Below are 20,199 nucleotides of genomic sequence, written 5' to 3' on the forward strand. Positions count from 1 at the left end.
TGTTACGTTATTTTTTTTGAAATGTGGATGACCTAACGTGACCTCCTCAACTGAAAAACATAGCTGACTTCCCTTCTTAAATATGAAATTTAAAGATTATTAGTTTTGGGCTTTCAGTCTTTGGCTGAGTATACCACGGTGCCTTCTCTCCACCACTAGGAGCTCATGCTCACTCTGCTTAGAGCCTCACTGTTGCATTTCTGTGTTCTGGTTGTCAATATCCTACCCATTATTTTTTTAAAAAACTTTTTATAATGAAAACATTTAAATATGTTAAAAGAAGACCTATTGTATAATAAATCCTCATGTACCCTTAAAGCCTACCAGTGATCAAAGGACCACCTAAAATATCACTTCCCCCATGAGACCATTTGTTTTTCATTTCCCTCATCGGCTTTGAACCTCCTGTGTATTCATGGTGTGACAGTTGTCATTTAATACTCTAATAGTACAGGAACTGGGTTTTCTTATCCCCTGACTCTTTCAGAGCAGAGTTTGTAGCTTGATGAACTTTTTGTTCCTTGCAATGTCTACTTTGGTGAATTATTAACAGTTTTGGCTCGAAGATATAGAGAGCCTGGTCAGGAGCTTCATCTGGAATTTCTTACTGGCCAGAAAGAACTGACTGGTGATGGGGGAAGGACCAGGAACCGAGGGGAGAGTGACCTTGTCCTCATGAAGAGAGAAAAGGTGAAAAAAAGGAAACACTTTACTTAAACATACCCTTGACAAGGGGTTGTTAACCCTGGCTGGAATCTTCAATCACTTGGAGAGATTAAAAAAAAAAAAAAAAAAAGAGGGACGCCTGGGTGGCTCAGTCGGTTAAGCGCCCAACTTCAGCTCAGGTCACGATCTCACGGTCTGTGAGTTCGAGCCCCGCGTCGGGCTCTGGGCTGATGATGGCCCAGAGCCTGGGGCCTGCTTCCGATTCTGTGTGTCTCCCTCTCTCTCTGACCCTCCCCCGTTCATGCTCTGCCTCTCTCTGTCTCAAAAATAAATAAACATTAAAAAAAAATTAAAAAAAAAAAAGAAAAGTATGTAACGCAACCGCTTTGGAAAACAGTTTGGCAGTTTCTTGCAAGACTAACGTAGTCTTACCATATGATCCTGAAATCACACTCCTTGTTATTTACCCAAAGGAATTCAAAACTTGTGTCCACACAAAAACCTGCGCACAGATGTTTATTTTTCATAATATTATGAAATGATAATTATGGGATCATTATTCATAATTGGCAAAACTTGGAAGCAACAGATGCCTGTCAGTGGATGAATGGATTAGCGAACTGGGGCACATCCAGACAATGGAATATTATTCAGTGCTAACAAGAAGGAAGCTACCAAGCCATGAAAAGACACAGAAGAACCTTCAAGGAATATCACCAAGTGAAAGAAGCCAGTCAGTATGATTCCAACTGTATGCCATCCTGCAAAAGGCAAAACTATGGAGACAGTAAGAGGATCCGTGGTTGCCAGGGGTTGGGGAGAGGAAGGAACAAACAGGCAGAGCACAGAGGGCTTTTAGGACAGTGAAAGTACTCTGTATGATACTGTAGTGATATCCATGCATATCTGTAAATGTCATATATATCAGTATACCTGTCAGTATCCATGTGTCCAAACCCATAGAATGTACAATACCCGGAGTGAACCCTAATGTTAACTGTGGACTTTGGAGTGATAATGATGCATCAGTGTAAATTCATCACATGTGACAAACCCATCACTCTGGTGGGGGGGGTTGTTGATGTTGGTGAGGCTGTGCACGTATGGGGGCAGAGAGTATATGGGAAATCTCTGTGCCTTCCCTTCCCTTCGATTTTCTTATGAGCTTAAAACTGCTTAAAAAAGATAAGCCCTTTATAAAAAAAAAAAAAAAAAAGATACGGATTCTGAGGCCTCGCTTCCAGAGATCCTGAATGCTAGAGCTGAAATAGTTCCCATGGTCAGTGGGAACCAAGAGAATATGGTTCAAAATCAACGAGATGTTTGAAAAATGTAGGTTTTTTTAATTAAAAAAATTTTAATGTTTATTTATTTTTGAGATAGAGAGAGCGAGAGCAGGAGAGGGGCAGAGAGAGAGAGAGAGGGAGACGCAGAATTCGAAGCAGGCTCCAGACTCTGAGCTGTCAGCACAGAGCCCGACGCGGGGCTCGAACTCACGAACTGTGAGATCACGACCTGCCCGAAGTTGGAGGCCTCGCCGACTGAGCCACCCAGGCGTCTTGAAAAATGTAGTTTTAATATAAATAACATAAGAGAGGAAGAACAGAGGACATCTGAAGAAACATGCTCCCCATACAGGGAACATTCTATTTAGCTCATATTTTAAAAATTTTAGCACAAACATGGAAGGGAGAACAGAAGCTAGTACATATTGAGCACCTGTTATATGTTAGACCCTGCTAGATATCCTCGTGTATTTTGTGCCAGCTGAGTCCCTCCGTGACCTGAGCCTCTCATCTTACATTTGCAGGTGTGGAAACTGGGTTTAAGACATATTTTCAAGCTCACCGTGTTAATAAGCGGCACAGCTGGGATTTAAAATGAGGTCTACTGGTGTTGAAGTTTGTGCTATTTCTACTCCAGTCTGTTATTTTTGGTTTTTTTCTGAAGGGCTCACTCAATACTAATGTTCAAAACAGTTGAGAAAAGAACAAATATTCAGCCCACAAGTATTTGTGATGTGCAGGCACCAGACATCATACGGCATGGCTGCCGTAATGGAACTTCTATTGGGAAGATAAATACTAAATAAGTAATAAATGCAGAAGCAAATACATAAATACAAAAATAATGTGACGTTGTGAGACATGGTATGAGGAATAGAAGTGGAAGACAGTCGTGCAGATCTGTTTGAGACAGAGTGGACGGTTTTTTTAATGGCTTAATCTGTTAGTTTCCGGTGTGTAATATAGTGATTCAACAATTCTATACATTACTCAGTGCTCGTCATGATAAGTGTGGTCTTTAGTCCCCATCATCTGTTTCCCTTATCTTCTTCCCGTCCCCCCTGCCCAGCTCCCTTCTGGTAACCATCAGTCTGTTTTTTAGAAGTAAGTGTCTGTTTCTTGATTTCTCTCTCTCTTTCTCTTTCCTTTTGTTGGTTTTGTTTCTTAAATTCTACATATGCGTGATATCGTATGGTATTTGTCTTTCTCTGACTATTTCACTTAACATTATACTCTCCAGCTCCATACATGTCATTGTTAATGGCAAGATTTTATTCTTTTTTATGGCTAAATAATATTCCATTGTATATGTGTGTGTGTGTGTGTGTGTGTGTGTGTGTGTACGTGTGTGTGTGTACAAAACATCTTCTTTATCCACTCATCTGTCAGTGGACATTTGGGCTGCTTCCATAGGTTGACTCTTGTAGATAATGCTGCAATAAACACAGTGGTGCATGTATCCTTTTGAATTAGTGTTTTTGTATTCTTTAGGTAGTGCGATTACTGGATCATAGCATAGTTCCATTTTTAACTTTTTAAAAAAAGTTTACTTATTTATTTTGAGAGAGAGAGAGAGAGAGAGAGAGAGAGTGTGTGTGTGTGTGTGTGTGTGTGTGTGTGAGTGGGGGAGGGGCAGAGAGAGAAGGAGAGAGAGAGAGACTCCCAAGCAGGCTCCGCACTGTCAGCACAGAGTCTGATGCAGGACTCAGTCCCACCAACCACGGGATCATGACCTAAGCCAAAACCAAGAGTTGGATGCCTAACTGACTAAGCCACTCAGGCAACCCTCTTAACTTTTTGAGGAACCTTCATACTGTCTTCCAGAGTGGCTTCACCAGTTTGCATTCCCACCAACAGAGACAGAGTGGACGGACATTTTAAACTAAAACGGCGGGGGTTCGGTAAAGTGAGTCAGGTTCACATTGTAGGTGAGATGCTGGAATGTGAAAGCCGGATGCATGACCCTTAAGCGGTGTTCAGAAAGGTCTGGGAGGGGGTTCTGTGGGCCATGCGATATGAGAGCTGGATGTGGAAGTTTGGGTTCCCGTCCACAAGGGCGCCAGAGCCTTCTAGGCAGAGGCAGTACAAAGATAAAGGCAAGGTCCCGGGAAATCCACCTCCCTCCTTGAAATCAAAATGACTGTGTGTTTTAACACGAGCTTTTTGGGCTTTCTTTCTCTAAATTTTATGTAATTCTGAAGAACTTCGGCATGCCGGCTAGAGCCTCAGGGGTGGGTGCGAGCCGGGGGTTTGGGGGAACAGGAGCATCGGCGTCCTACCGTGTTGTAAAGCCAGCTTTCCCCCTGCACTCCCTTCCCGCTGCTCCATTAGTTGCTTTGCGTCTGATCATCGCCATTTAATAACATTTAATGACACTTCTCTGCCGATCTCAGTGCCAGCTACCCTTGGGACTTAAGCCTAGATGCAAGTATGAAGGAGAGGGCAGCCAAGGCCTCCAGGTTGCCAGTGACTTGGCTGGAAACCCCATTGACGTTGGGAAACAGACTTTTAAAATAAATCTGGCCCTGGAAGCCATGCCATCCTTTTGTAAAGCTGTGTCAATAACCGTAAACCGTCATAATCATGCCCCCCCTCGCACCCCCAGCCCTCGGCCGAGCTGACACATATTTCGGCGTCAGCCTATCCTTACGATGCCACCTTCTGTTGACCCTGTGGGATTCTCTTGCTGTTTGGGTTGGCACTGGAGCACAGTCTTCTGTTTTATGTAATAAAGCACATGAGAGAAGCTCTTTGTGCGTAGCCTGTCCGCGTGGGTACTGAGCAAGAGGTCTGGTACACCCCATCATTTTCAGGATGGCCGAAGCTAGCGAACATTTCTGTGGCCTGGGAAATGTTTGCGAGCTCTTGGCAAGGCTTTTAGGCTCCAGTGCCATTTTGCTCCGGGCCAGGATCGCAACGACCCCGGCTTCGGTTTAAGATGAATTTCTGCAAATGTGTGTGTGTGGCGGGACTGCGTTTTCAAAGAAAACAAGCGACGGGTGTGATACAGGCTGATGTAATCTAGCACTGCCTATGCCCAGCCAAGCCAACGAGGCTTACCCTTTGCAGATTGTACCAGTAAGAGGGCAGAGTTTGTTGAGGTCTGCAGGAATACACAGAATTCTCTCTCTCTGAGAAGGTGGTTCTGACCATGTGACACCACACGGAGCCTATTTCCTGATACGTTTATGTTTTTGTTTTTGCTTTAGGCTATCAAAAGAGACAGCCACTTAACATACTTGGGCACTTAGCTGTATTAATTCGTATGGTCTCCTTGCCTAATTTTTTTTTTTTAACGTGTTAAACATTAGCATCAGGTGTTGGCAGCCTTGCGGGGGGAACAGATTGCTTAGAAATAAACACAGCTGGAAACTGACCATGTATTGTTTTTCTTCCTTTTAAGAAATGAAAGAGGCATTTGTAGAAAGGCTGGAGAATGCGGTCCTGGCCAGAATTACTTTATAGATTTATCCTTCCAAGTCTAGCTAATGATTAACATCACGCCTTGGTGTCTAAATGGACCCACTTTCCTTCTTTCTCTGTGAAGTTGGCGGTTTGCTGGGAACAATAAACTCAGAGAGGTTTGCTGCGATCCGCACTGGGGAGGGTGGAGTCTGTTCAGTTCTGCTTGCCTCTGCTGAAGTGTGGTCTTCAGCACTGAGCAAAGAATGCCTCGTGTGTGGTGTTCTTCTGCTAGTCTTGCTTGCAGCCTTGCAAACCTCATCAGAGTCACTTCTGGCCTCTTACTGGGCTCCTCCTTCAGTGATGGGCAAGTAAGTGAATTATGGAACGTTGGTGCCTGTGTCTGTGACTTTTGTTTTATTTGATGCACTATCAGAAATGAAGGCGGGATGTATCCCAACCACGTAATTCAACCAGCTTTTGTGTCCCCTGCAACTGTTTCGGTGGCTGCTGTCAGAGAAGAGGGAGCCTTCTCTTCTCACACCTGGAAGACTTTATTTTTGTTGTGGTCCTTTATTCCTTTAGTCTCTGTGCCCAAAGGTTGCTCCCTCTTTCTCTTGTAATATTACTCTTTCTTTGTATAGACGTTTCGATGATTTGTTGAGCTATAGTATAATAATGAATGGCTAATAATTAATTGCTGTGGTGGAATGATTCATTGCTCTGTTTCTTTTTCAAAGGCAGTTTGTCCCATAAATAGCTCCCTCTCTCTCTCTTTCTCTCTCTCTCTCTCTCTCTCTCTCTCTCTCTCTCTCAACATCTTTCTTAAGAGCTGAGTAAGAAATGAAGAAGCGAGAGATGTAGGAATTTCAGAGTAACTTTTGCTTTTGGTTTGCTTACGTGGCTACCATGCCTTTTTCACAGGCGAAATGTATTTGACTTTTGTTTTATTTTGTTTTCACTGAGAGGGCTACAGGGTTGTAGCCGCTGGGAGATCTGAATTACCTGTCGCCTGTGTTGGAGTATAGATGTAGTTATCTGGACAAATGGAATTTGCCGTTCATTCCTCACTGGAGTATCCCATTTAAAATAGCAATCGTTATCTATTTCACTGAGGCTCATGGATAGGAATTGTTGGAATTAGGCCATTCATCTATTTGGATTTTCACCATCAGATCCAGCTACTTAACATTCTTGGTACATATCACAGCCCTGTGTATTGTCTACCCATATGTATGGACACAGTTCGTTGCGTTGCCTAACTGACTAACGTAGTAACATGTGCTAAGCGGCCTTCCAAACTCCAGGAGGAGGAGGTGAATAGTGAGTCTTGAGTCTTATAAAACACATAGGTAAGCCCAAAGGAGGAGAGAGTCGAGAAGACCTGTTACAATGAAGGTGGACCCAAAAGGCTTTCTCTGCATTGACCACTGCCAAGCATATTTTTTCTTGCCTTTATGCAACTTGGCAGAATTGATCTTCATTTTGGACTTTGAAGGCCTAGAGGGGGAAAAGAAGACTCAATTGCACATTGTCTTGGGCTGTGATGATCTGACCAATTGTGCTCATGAATTTCTGAAGTGATTTTTTTAAAACGTTTATTTATTTTGAGAGAGAGAGAAAGAGTGCAAGCGGGGGGTGGGGGCAGAGAGGAAGAGAGGGAATCCCAAGCAGGCTCCACACTGTCAAGGCAGAGCTTGATGCGGGGCTCGGTCCCACGAACCGTGAGATCGTGACCTGAGCCGAAATCAGGAGTCAGACGCTTAACTGACTGAGCCACCCAGGCGCCCCTTAAATGACTAATTTTTTTTAAATATGAAATTTATTGTCAGATTGGTTTCCATACAACACCCAGTGAGATTATACACATTCTTTCTCTGAATGATTATAATTAACAGCTACTTAAGGTATGTCTGTGTTCTTTCATATGTGACACCTCATGGTTCTCTTATCCAGCCCAGGAAGGTAGGTATTGGTATTATTTCCCCATTTTACAGTTGAGGATATCGAGAGTCAGGTGAACAGTGATTCCGGCGGTCACTTAATGAGTGAAGTACCAGATGTAAGCCAAGTTTTTAAAAGCTCATAATCCCATGTTCCCCTGCCCCCCTCCTCTCATCATCTCTAAACTCCTTCCATTGTAGACTAGGGGAATGAGCTCCAATCTGGGTTTTGGAGACCTAGATTCTGATTCCGACTGGGTCATTGCTGGCTCTGTGATGTTGAGCAATCATGGAAGCCTTTGGATGTCATTTTCCTACCAGGAGGTTATACTGTTTGATGTCTTAAGTTTCTTTGCATCTTGAGAGTCTCTGTCCGTCTGTGTCTACCCGACCCTCTATGGGGCTTGCGTCATTGCCATAGTGTGCACCCCTGCGATGTAGAGCAGGGGTGGGGGGAGAAGGAAAGGAGGACCATGGGCATTTGATCCAGCTCTGTTCTGGTTTCTCCTACCAGAGAAAGGAAGGAGGCACAGAATCTCCTTAGGTGAGGAAAATCCTGGGCCCTTAAGAGACTGTTTTCTCTGATCTGCCTCCTGAGGTGGCATTTCTCAGTCTGCTCTTTGTTTTGTTTTTTTTTTTTTTTTATTCATCAGCAACAATTATTTGAGCCAAATTCTCTGTACTTTCAGCCCAGGGATGAACACATGGGTTACATTCCCATCTGGCCCCCAAAGAGGCGATAACCTCTTTGCATGAGCCCATCTATTATCCTTCTTCCTTTTTGGAACAGGGTAAATGTAAATAAATACTCTCTCCGTCTTTTAGGCGTTTCAGCTTATATGGCAGGTGGTTGAGAAATGGGCAGGACAGAAGCGTGGGAAAGTATTGTTTATTTTACCTCCAGAGTTGACTCTATCAGATGTTTACAGATTAAATTAGAAAGTTGTAAGATGCTGAGACGAGGGTGACTACATTTGACTGACATTAAAGGGGAAAAAAATGTGTATTCGACACCATCTACCATCATCATCATCGTTGTGTATGAGAAAGAACGAAGAACTCAGAATGACCACCTCTCAGCAGGGAGGAAAGGGCAGGTCTTCCTGGGTAAAGAGAGTTAGCATTCTAATAAGGATATTTTCACCCATAAGTGGCAAAAAACTTCATCCATGACCACAGAGCATTTGGGAAGCTGTGCTCCGCCTGGGGCTTGGGTGCTTGTCACTCACAGGCTTCCCGGGTGGGAAGTGGGGTTCTGAATGGGGAGATGAGAGCAACACATTCCCAGGCTAGCCCTTTTCCTTTGCTGCAGTCTCTGTCCCCACTCTCATGCTGTCATTTAGACCTTAACCTTATCCTTATGTCTTTCCCCCATAGGCAGGAAGCGAAACCCTGGCCTTAAAATTCCAAAAGAAGCATTTGAACAACCTCAGACCAGTTCCACGTAAGTTGGCAAGATCATCGTCTTAATCCAAACACTCCACTTTACAGATTTCCTGGGAATAGGGGTTCATTTCTGGACTGGTGCGCAATGCCTCGACTATGGAAAGCATTGTTAGAAAGAAGAGCCCTTTAAAGGGGAAAGCCATGGACCTGGAATAGGTCCGTCAGTCTATATCGAATGGGTCACTTTGAACTCAATGTCTCACATTACCGGTTGGCAGAAAATTGAGTGTCACAAAGTCATTTGGCAGATGGAGTCTTATGAAAGGTTCCTGGACGTGGACTTTCTGCCTTTTCCATATAGGCTTGGGCCAACAAGCGAATCCCCGTATAAAGCCACTACTGTAAAACATGAGTTGAGATGGAAAGATGGCATTTGGTAAGGACTCAGCATCCTGACACCTAAATCCCATCCCGTATAAATAGAGGGCAAAATGAGGTACAGGAGCGTTTTTTGTTTTTTTTTTTTTAATTAGCAGAGGCTTTGGCCCAGATCCCTAAGTGAGCTCGAGTCCTGGTGAAGCGGGCTACCCTCTCCCGTTCTCTCCCTCTTAATTTCTTTTTCACTCCGTGGGGGAGTGAGAGTACCCCCCTGTCCCGCTGGAAGTATGACCAGCTTATAAAGCATCTGCTTGGGAGGAATGGAAATTGCAAGGAAAAAAGTCATAACAGGAGTATTGGAGGGGCAGAGCAAGCCTAAAGAAAGAAAAGCCATTCCAATTGAAGCTTGAGTTTACAAGGCCTTTGCTCATCTCTGCAAAGGTGCCTCCCTTTCAAAAGGGTTTTGGACTTAACCATGACCCATCCTATCAGTAAGCGCACCTCCTGGTGTTGGAATGTGCTGGTAAAAATCATGTCTACCGTAAGACTTTGTCGAGGCTATTGCCATTGCATTCCATTGAAGAATCTCCTAAGTGCAGAGCGGAGTGGAGGGCTTGTCTTCAGGGTTCTACACCATAGTTCAAGGGTCAAGCTCACGTTGCACGATTCCTTTCGTGAGGCACTACAGGATAAAGTTCCTTCCGTTGCTATCGAGATTAGTTCTTTTGGTCTTTTTGTTTTTGTTTTTTCCTCTGGACCTAAGACCTGTGTAATTAATAACTTTTCCCCTCTGATTGGTTTCTAGAGAGTTTAGAGTCAAATATATTGTTTCCCTGTACTATCTGTATTGGACTCTACGTGATACACTTTTAGAACTTTTCATCTTGAAATTATTGTAGATTCACAGGATATTATACAGAAATGTACAGGGAAGTCCCATGGACTCTTCCCCTAGTTTGTGTCCCCCCCCCCCAACATCAACATCTTACACAACACAATATCAAAACAAAGTGGCATTGGTGCAAATCATAGAACTCACTGAGATTTCGCCAGTACTGCACGTACTCATGTGTGTGTGTGTGTGTGTGTGTGTGTGTGTGTGTGTGTGGCTCTATGCAGTTTTATCACATCTGTAGACTTATGTAACCACAGCCATAAGCAAGATACTCAACTATGTCAACACTGTAAGATTCTTTGACGTCATTCCCTTAGAGCCATGCCCACCTCTAACCCGCAGCCCAAATCTCTGACAACCACTAATCTGCTCCCCATTTCCATTTTGTTGTTCCATGGTTGTTACATAAATGGCATCATGCATCTCCTCCTGTTTGAGGTTGGCTTTTCCATTCAGCATAGTTTCCTTGAGGTTCATTCAAGTTGTTGCATGTATCAGTAATTCATTCCTTGTTATTGCTGACCCCCTTCAATGGTATGGATATGCCACACTATGTTTAACGCTTTAGCCTTTGAAGGAGATATGGGTAGTTTCCAGTTTGGGGCTGTCAATGATAAAAACAAGTTCCTGCTTGAAAATAAGTCTTCATTTCCGTGGGACCTATGTCCAATAGTACAATTGCTGGGTCATATGGTAAATCTGTTTTTAGCTCTGAAACAACTTCCAAAGTACTTTCTGGATGATTGTACCATTTTACATTGTTAGCAGTTTATGAATAATCCAGTTTCTCTGCATCCCTGCCAACATTAACACTATTTTCCATTTTCGCCATTATGATAGATGTATAGTGATACATCATTGCAGTTCTGATTTTCGTTTCTCTAATGGTGAATGGTGCTGAGTATTTTTAGGTGTTTGTTTTTCATCCATGTATCTTTAGTGGTGAAGAGTCTGTGCACATCTTTTCTTATTCCTTAATTAGCTTGCTTTTTTAATGTTGAATTTTGAGAGTTCTTTCTATATTCTAGACATAAAGAGTTCGTCAGGTATGTGATTTAAAAGCATTTTCTCCCAATCTATAATTTGTCTCTTCATTCTTTTATTTTGATGAAATCCAGTCTAGCAATTTTTCTTCTTAGGGATCATGCTTTTGGTGACAATTTTAAGAACACTTTGCTTCACACTTTGTTCTTGTTTTTCAAAATAATTTTGGCTATTCTAGTGCTTTTCTGTTTCCATATTAGTTTTATTTTTTTATTTTATTTTTTCCATATTAGTTTTAGATCAGCTTGTCTGTGTCTACAAATAAACTTGCTGAGATTTTGGTAGAAATTGTGTTTAACATATAGATCAATTTAGAGACAATGGACATCTTTCCTAACTTGAATCTCCTAATCCATGAGCCTGGTCGATTTTGTAAGTATCTAGATTTTCTTTGATTTCTTTTCATCAGTATTTTATAGTTTCATTATACCTATTCTCTACATCAGGTTTTTTTTTTTAATATTTATTTATTTCTTTGGAGAGAGAGAACGAGCAGGGGAGGGGCAGAGAGAGAAGGAGGGAGAGAGTCCCAAGCAGGCTTCATTCCATCTGTGCAGAGCCCAATGAGGGGCTCGAACTCACAAACTCTCGTGAGATCGTGACCTGAGCTGAAATCAAGAGTCGGAACTTTAACTTACTGAGCCACCCACGCATTCCTGCATTAGGGTTTGTTAACATTTATACCCAAGTATTTCATTTTGTGGAGAGCAATTATAAATGACACTTCATTTAAAATTTTGGTTTCCACTTGTTAGGAATCAGTATATAGAAATGCAATAGATTTTTCTGTGTTGATATTCTATCCTGTGACCATATTGAATTCACTTAATTGTTCTTTGAGTTTTCGTAGATGATTATTATTATTATTATTATTGTTATTTTGCATTTTTGTAGATACTTTAGAACTTTCAATGGAGACGATCATGCCTTCTGAAAATAGAGACAGTTTTCTTTCTTCCTTTGCAAGCTGTATTTTTAAAACTTTGAATAAGATTATTATTATTACTATTTTGCTTTGTTTCAGTGGCAAGAATGCCCCATGCTGTGTCACTTAAGATTGATGAGAGCAGGCAACCATGCTTTGTTCTTAAAGAGAAAGCGATCAGTCTTTAACTATTAAGCAGGATGGTAGGTTTTGTAGATTGAGGTTTGAAAAGTTCTTCTCTAGTTGTAGGGTACTGAAGGTTTTTATTGTTAATGTGTTTTGAATTTTGTTAAGTGCTTTTTTCTGCATCACTTGGCACGATCATAGATTTTTCTTCTTTGTACTGTTGATGTGGATTACATTGTGATTGATATTTAAATATTGAACTAGTTTTGCATACCCCAAATAAATTCCACTTGGTTATGGGTACATTATTTTTTTTACACACTGTGGGACTCAATCTGCTGAAATTTTGTTGAGAAGTTTTGTGTCTAAGTTCATGAGAGATGTTGGTCTGTGGTGGGTTGTTTTGAGTTTTGTTTGTTTTGTTTTGTTTTTGTTTTGTTTTGTTTTGGTGTGTGCTATTATTTTCTGGTTTTGATATTAAGGTAGTATTGGCCTCATAAAATGAATTGGTAAGAGTTTCTTCTTTTTTTTCTGGTAGACGCATAAAGTCTATGAAACAAAATTAGCCAAAATATTTCTTTTTCTGGAGCTTTTAAAATACAAATTCAGTTTCTGTAGTAGTTATAGGACTATTCAGATGACCTGTTTCATCATGGCTAAGTTTTGGTCATTGGTGGTTTTCAAGGAATTGGTTCATTTCTTCTAAGTTGTTGAGTTTATAAAAGTTGTTCATAGTACTTCTGGATTATTCTTTGAATGGCTACAGGATATATTGTGATATCCCCTGTTTTTTCCCAAGATTCGTAATTTGTGTGTCCTCTCTTGTTAAATGTTTCAGTCTTGCTAGAGGTGTATCAATACTATTGTTTGTTTGTTTTTTTAAGAACCAACTTTTTTAAATTTTTTTTTTTTATTTTTGGCTTCTCAATTTTACTGATTTCTGCCCTTATTTTTATTATCTTCTTTGGTAATACATTTTTATATCACCCTCTCAATTCTCTTACATTCCTTCCCTTCACATTTTTAGTCTTCACTCATTTCTAACTGATATTAATTTTCTGCATTTTATGAATTTTTGAAAGCCATCATAAATCCTTCCTTGGTATAAACAAGTGAATGAAAGCCTACGTAATGCTACGCTATTTCTGTGTTCTTTCCCTCATGTGGTAGAATAAACTTTGAATATGATTTTCTTTTTCACTGTGTAAAGCCAAGAGTATCATTATTGTAGACAATACCACTCAAGCTCATGGAGAGCCCATTATTATTATTATGATTGTTATTATTATTATTTTAATACTAATGCGCAAATTTGTACTCCTAAAGAAGTAGCTTCCACATTTTGTGTTTTTCTTGGCAAGTTTTTGAGCTTGGCTTGGTGACTCTTACCATTTATACCCTGCCTTCTTCTGCAGTACTTCACAAAAATAAATATCCTGGGACAGAGCTCCATTCTTCCTAGTTCCATGTGTGTGGTCCCTCTGCTGGAGCTCTTTCTTTGAGTAAGTGATGCCAGTGTGTCTTTGGCTCAGGTCTCTGAGCTGTCCCCTTACTGGACTGGCAGCGGCTAATTCTGAACTGATTCGATGCTAGTGAGTATTATTCCAGTTAACCTCCCAAGAAGCTCAGGAGGCCGTTACTGTTACTCTTCCTGAGAAGACAGACCTGTACGAGGTCAGGTGCCTTGCTCAAAACAGTGGAGTATCACTTCATGGGTAAGAGTTCAGGCTCGAGTAAGTTGGTCCGTGTTCGTCTTTGAGATCTACGTTTCACTAGTTGAATGAATACTTTAGGCCAGTTATCTAACTCGACGGAGCCTTAGTTTCTTCTTCTGAAAGATGAGAATAAATAATGATGTGATTGCTGTGAGGTTTAGGCATCATAACCTCTATTAAGTGTCTAGCCTTTTCCCTTGGGATTTCTCAAAGAAGGCTGCTCCAAGTGTTGTTGCTGTTATTATTACTAATCCACTAAATAATTACTTAAAATGTTTTTATTTATTTTGAGAGGTAGAGAGAGAGAGAGAGTGAACGGAGGAGGGGCAGAGAGAGGGAGAGAGAAAATCCCAAGCAGGCTCCATGCTGTCTGTACAGAGCCCGATGCGGGGCTTGAACCCACAAACCCATGAGACCGTGACCTGAGCCGAAATCAAGAGTCAGATGCCTAACCGACTGAGCCACCCAGGTGTCCCCACTTAGTAATTATTAATAGTTATTATTAAGTGGAAGAGCTGGTGTGCAAAGTCAGGATTCTCTGACTTTCAAGTATATGCTCTTAGCCACATGTCGGACTGGTAGAGAGTGTGGCCAAATAGTCTGTGGCTAGTGAAACAAGAGGCAGGATCTTTTACTCTCGCAGTTGAGAAGACGTTAGAGTGAGGCTCTGGGTTCTAATTTCACCATGTCTTTGAATGACGGGAAGTTATTTAGTCTGTTTTGATGTCAACTCTTCCCATTAAGGTAGAGATAATAGTCCCTCTAAGAATTGTGTAAATTAAAGAAGATATTTTATATAAAGGGTCTAGCACATGGGTGCCCGGGTGGCTCATTCGATGAAGTGTCCGACTCTTGATTTCAGCTCAGGTCAGTCCTGATCTTGTGGTTCATGGGATTGAGCCCCACATTGGGCTCTGTGCTGTGGGTGCAGATCCTGTTTGGGATTCTCTCTGTATCCCCCCCTTCAAAATAAATAAATAAACATTAAAAAAATAATAAAGGGTCTAGCATAGTCTCTGGCCCAATAGACGAATAATAATTGTCATAACACCCAGTAAGCTGATTACTTATTACTTAGAATTACAAATAAACAATCACTATAATATGCCGAAGCTTGTTGTTCCTATAAAAGCTAATACTAGGTGACCGTTGGAGTACCTTTGGCCTTCCAGGGAGGGAATTTTGTAATAAGCTTGTTTCTGTCCCCACAGGTCTAAAATATTGAATAAGCAACGGAGAACATACACCCACAGTTTAACCTCCTGCAGAGACTCAGTGCCCCAGGCAGACTAATAATATGCCCAGTCTGGACAGAACACAGTGTCAACTAATCTAATACGAGCTGTCAGTCTTGGCTGCATCGTTTGATGCTTTTGGCAGACTTGATGAGTCCAAAGGCCTCAGGCTCGGGTGGATTGATCATTTTCATTAGAGGGGACCTGGGTGTTGAGAGTAAGTTCCTTGGATTCAATTAGACTTGGATTGAAATCATGGCTTTACCACTTGGGAGCAAGTTAGTTAAACTCTGAACCAGATGGTTTCTCATCTGGACCATTGGAGTAATGATACTCATAGGAGTGTGTGTGTGTGTGTGTGTGTGTGTGTGTGTGTGTGTGTTTAAGGCATTAAATGAGATGTAGGTAAAGCACTTCACCTGATTCTTTAGGTCAAGACAGATTCAAGTGACATGAGTTTTATTTTCAGCTCTGTTAGGCTGTATGGCTTTAGCAAACCACTGAGCTTTTCTGGGTTCCATTTTTCTCTCATTCTGGAAAATGGCATGACCTCCTCCTATTAGGTAGAGGTATAATGCAAGGTTAGTATAACACTTGAGTCTGTACACTTTTTTTTTTTTTTTTTTGCGAAAGTCCAGATAGTAAATATTTCAGGCTACTCGGGCCACAGTGGCCTCTGTTGGATATTCTTCGTAAATTGTTTTTCCACAACTTTTTAAACTTGAAAAAAATTATTAGCTGGGCCACGGGCTGTAATTTGCAAAACTCTACATGGATACTGGGACACCAGAGCTGGAAGGGGTCTTACCCAATGCCCTCATGCAAGAAAATGGAGGTAGCCCCAAATAACCAGTGACATTTCTGTTGCTTCATACCTTTTTTTTTAGTGTTTATTTTTGAGAGAGAGAGAAAGAGAAATCAAGTGGGAGAGGGGCAGAGAGAAAGGGAGACACAGAATCCAAAGCAGGCTCCAGGCTCTGAGCTGTCAGCTCAGAACCTGACTCAGGGCTCAAACTCACAAACCGCGAGATCATGACCTGAGCTGAAGTCGGACACTTAACCACTGAGCCACCCAGGTGCCCCAGTTGCTTCATACTTTTTAAAAGGAAGGGTCCTGAACAATTGCAAAAGGTTTTTTTTACTGTTTATGTTAGTCATGTTTCAAGTAATATCTGTCTTTATTTCAGAATTGCATTGTAATTAGTACAAACTATTGACAGTGAAAGAAACAGTTTTGGAAATTTTAAGAAAGAGAAATCAGATTTTTAGAGACTTAATCCTCTGGAACGTATTTCTGAAGAAAATTTCCCTGCTTATAAACACAAGATCTATAAAAACATCACTGGTGTGTGCGTGTACGAGTGTGTGCGTGTGGATGTGTGTGTTTTCCTCTCAATCTCTTCCTCCTACTCCCTGGTTTTAAGTTAGTATAGAAAAACTTTATTTTAGGTATTCTCTGTATTTCAAAGGGATTTTGAGGTGAGGGAGGGCTTGCCATTAAAACTTTAAATTTATGTTTATACCTATGTTTATATTCTTACTTTTTCTTGTTTTTTAAATTTAGTTTCAGCACATGGGGTAGGATTATAACACACGAGGATTCTTCTCTCCTTTCCTTTCATCTTCCCTGTCTTCTATTTTTTCTTGTATTTTTGTAGAGGCAGAGTTCTGGCATGGAATGTCCCCTTAGGAGGACCTGGTTCTCTTTGGTCATCCTTGATTCTGCCAGCACTGGGATCCTTTTGTCTTTTTCTAGTGATGCTTTGGGTGCATTTATTTCAAGAAAATGCTTTTCGAGGCTCCTAATTAGTGGCAAGGCCAAGGCCAAACATCCTTCTCTTGAGTGGATTGATATCAATCCAGGTAGTATTGAAGTAGTAGAAATACATACCCATGAGGGGACTGTGTGCTTTCTCTATGGAGACACAAAATCAGCCAACCTCTGGCTTCTGAGATGACCCCTGGGTTGCATGTGCACTGTGTATGGAAGAAATATCACAACCGGATTAGACAGCCTGATAGAACAGAAAGTATTCTGATCACAAACCAGGAGACCTGGGTTAGTTGTGACCTTGGGCAAGTCACTGGGTTAGTTGTGACCTTGGACAAGTCACATCAGCCTCTCTGGATGTTTTTTCCATCTGTAAATGTGGGGACTAGATAGATTTGGAATTATTATGGTGAGTTAATATAACCATAGGCTAATTATTGTTTTTTTAAAACAATTGTGGGAGGGGTGCCCGTGTGCCTCAGTTGGTTAAGCGTCGGACTTTGGCTCAGGTCACAATCTAATGGTTCATGAGATTGAGCGCCACGTTGAGCTCTCTGCTGTCAGCACAGAGCCCACTTTGGATCCTCTGTCCCCCTCTCTCTCTACCCCTCCCCTGGTCTTGTGCGTGTTCCCTCTTTCTCTCTCTCTCTCTCTCAAAATAAATAAATAAACTTAAAAGAAAACAATTGTGGGAAAATGTGGTGGAGTAATTAGGCACATTGGTGTTTTTGGATGAAAGAAAAAGTTTGGGACTTACTAGAATAGTATGGTTATTTGTATAACTATTTACACCTAGATCATATTTATCGGATATTTACTATATGCCGGCCACGTTAAAGAAGAAATAGAAGCTCAAAGAGATTAAGTCATTTAAACCCGAATTTTATTTTATTCCAAATCCCACACTACTAACACTTTTGTGCTGCCTAATTTTACTGATGAACTTCCACTTTAATCCTGCAGAAAAAAAAAAAACATCTCTCCAGTTGTATATGATTTGAGAAGGGCATATTTGACTAAATATTTCATGGTTTTTCTTTACCCCTTTTCTTTCTTAGGCCACCTCGAGACTTAGACTCCAAAGCTTGCATTTCTATTGGAAATCAGGTAAGAAAAATCATGTGTGCCAGTTAATATCTTGACCGTTTTCCATATATGCTTTCTGACTGGCCATTGAAAAATTTATTTTCCATTACACGCCATAAGGAGATGGGTCAAAAAGTTTGAGTTTAAGCAGATGTGATATGTGCTCTTGCTATTTTGAATGCCTTATTGAAATCAGGCTGGTGAGGTCCTGATGGAAGGTGTTTGAGGAGAGTAGATGATTTGCTTTGGGACACATTCCTTAAAGTCCAAGTGTAGATCTCGTTGCCATCAGTCAGCAAATGGGTGACACATGTGATGAAGGGGGCAGAGCTAAGGAAGCACAGTGTAGACAGCTCAAACCGAGCAAGTTGAAAAAAATTTTTTTTTGATGTTTATTTTTGACAGAGAGAGAGACAGAGCATGAGCGGGGGGAGGGGCAGAGAGAGAGGGAGACAACAGAATCCGCAGCAGGCTCCAGGCTCCGAGCTGTCAGCACAGAGTCCGACACAGGGCTCGAACTCACAGACTGTGAGACCATGACCCGAGCCGAAGTCAGACGCTCAACCGACTGAGCCACCAGGAGACCCGCAAACTGAGCAATTTGCAAGCTGAGTTGGAGCTGGATCTCTGTATTGCCCGTGACCAGCAGGTGGCACACCGTGAGAGTCTAAACTTCCCATGGTGCATCTTGCATTCAATGGCTGCCTGGATAAGCTTCTAGACAAGAAGCCTGTGGGCTAGAAATAACCCATAGAATGTTGGGAGAAGCCAGAGAGAGGACGAAAGAGACTGTGTCCTTTATTTCTTTGTTTACTACTGCAGTATTCCTTTTCTCTCTTGCAGAACTTTGAGGTGAAGGCAGATGATCTGGAACCAATAATGGAACTGGGGCGAGGTGCGTACGGGGTCGTGGAGAAGATGCGACACGTGCCCAGCGGGCAGATCATGGCGGTGAAGGTAGAGTCGATGGTCCCCAAACGTTTTCTGTCTGTGGTGTATATGTTCGTCCATCTCAGTTGCAGATCAATTCTTTTCATAGAAGCAAAACAATCTTCAATGGAGTAAAACAAAGAAGATTAATTGTAGGGAACCCTAGAGACCTCCAAATGTGTGGAAAAGGCTTCCTCGGTATAAGTTACATCAACCAGTTGGTTGTTGTTGTTGTTTTGTTTTTTAATTTTTTTATGTGTATTTATTTTTGAGAGAGAGAGAGACAGAGTGCGAGCAGGGGAGGGGCAGAGAGAGAGGTGGACGCAGAATCCGAAGTGGGCTCCAAGTTCTGAGCTGTCAGCACAGAGCCCGACATGGGGCTCGAACTCACGGACTGTGAGATCATGACCTGAGCTGAAGTCGGACGCTCAACCGACTGAGCCACCCGGGTGCCCCAGTTTTTTTAACTGATAAATCTGACCTCCTCCTTTTAATTTTTTATGTAACCACCGTGTCATCATCACGCTTAAAAGAATGAACAGTACTTCTTTAATGGCATGGAATAACAGCTCCAAATTAAAATTACCTTGATCATCTCAAAGTTGTTTGGTTTTCTTTGCCTGGTGGTTGTTGAAATCCAAATCCAAATAAAAGTTCACAAATTGCGTTTGGTTGTTATGTCTCAAAAGTCTTTTTTATTCTACATTCTGTTGTTTTTGAAGAATGATCCCTGAAAAATCAGGAAACCAGCAATGTCTCCATTTGTGGAAAACAGGAGAGTAAAATGTATCTTGAGTGAATTTGCATCATTTTTGAGCTGTAAAAAGAAACTTAGAATCACTGCATATTTCTTGAGGGGCTTTGGAGAACTACCCTCTCTCCATGAGTTCATGGATTTGGACCATTGTTAGGAAAGCAGATGGTCAGACGACTTGGATCCCTTTGTTTTTGGAGAATGGAGATACCTTTCCCTTACCTTGTAGAGTTTTCAATTTGTTCTTCTGCAGACTTTTCGCTAATTAGGGAAAAAATATGAAAGCCTAGTGATGCTATATCTTTAAAAAAATTTTTTTTAATGTATATTTATTTTTGAGAGACAGAGACAGAGCATGAGTGGGGGAGGGACAGAGAGAGGGAGACACAGAATCCGAAGCAGGCTCCAGGCTCTGAGCTGTCAGCACAGAGCTTGATGCAGGGCTCGAACTCACGAGGCGCAAGATCATGACCCAAGCCAAAGTCAGATGCTCAACTGACTGAGCCACCCAGGCGCCCCGGAAGCCTAGTGACATTATATCTTTATGCTCATTTAATAGCAAAATCGTGCTTCTTTAAGGCTACATTTACTGACGTGACAGATTTCTCTTCTCTCAGAAGCGCTGGGATAGGAATGAACATTTTCTCCATTTCTGTT

General features: G+C 41.6%; 1 protein-coding gene across 1 annotated transcript in view; it reads left to right on the forward strand.

The window, feature by feature from the left end:
* The first annotated feature begins 816 nt into the window (after positions 1-816).
* The window catches only part of MAP2K6 (mitogen-activated protein kinase kinase 6), a 52,330-nt gene continuing 32,947 nt past the window's right edge, over positions 817-20,199 (forward strand). The window contains exons 1-5 of the mRNA XM_032591100.1: positions 817-821; positions 3,933-3,936; positions 8,675-8,741; positions 17,831-17,879; positions 18,702-18,815. Of these exons, the coding sequence (XP_032446991.1) occupies positions 18,738-18,815 (78 nt within the window). The 5' untranslated portion in view covers positions 817-821; positions 3,933-3,936; positions 8,675-8,741; positions 17,831-17,879; positions 18,702-18,737. The remainder of the gene's footprint in view (positions 822-3,932; positions 3,937-8,674; positions 8,742-17,830; positions 17,880-18,701; positions 18,816-20,199) is intronic.

This window comes from Lynx canadensis, chromosome E1 (genome assembly GCF_007474595.2).
Source record: "Lynx canadensis isolate LIC74 chromosome E1, mLynCan4.pri.v2, whole genome shotgun sequence".
NCBI classification, from domain to species: Eukaryota; Metazoa; Chordata; class Mammalia; order Carnivora; family Felidae; genus Lynx; species Lynx canadensis.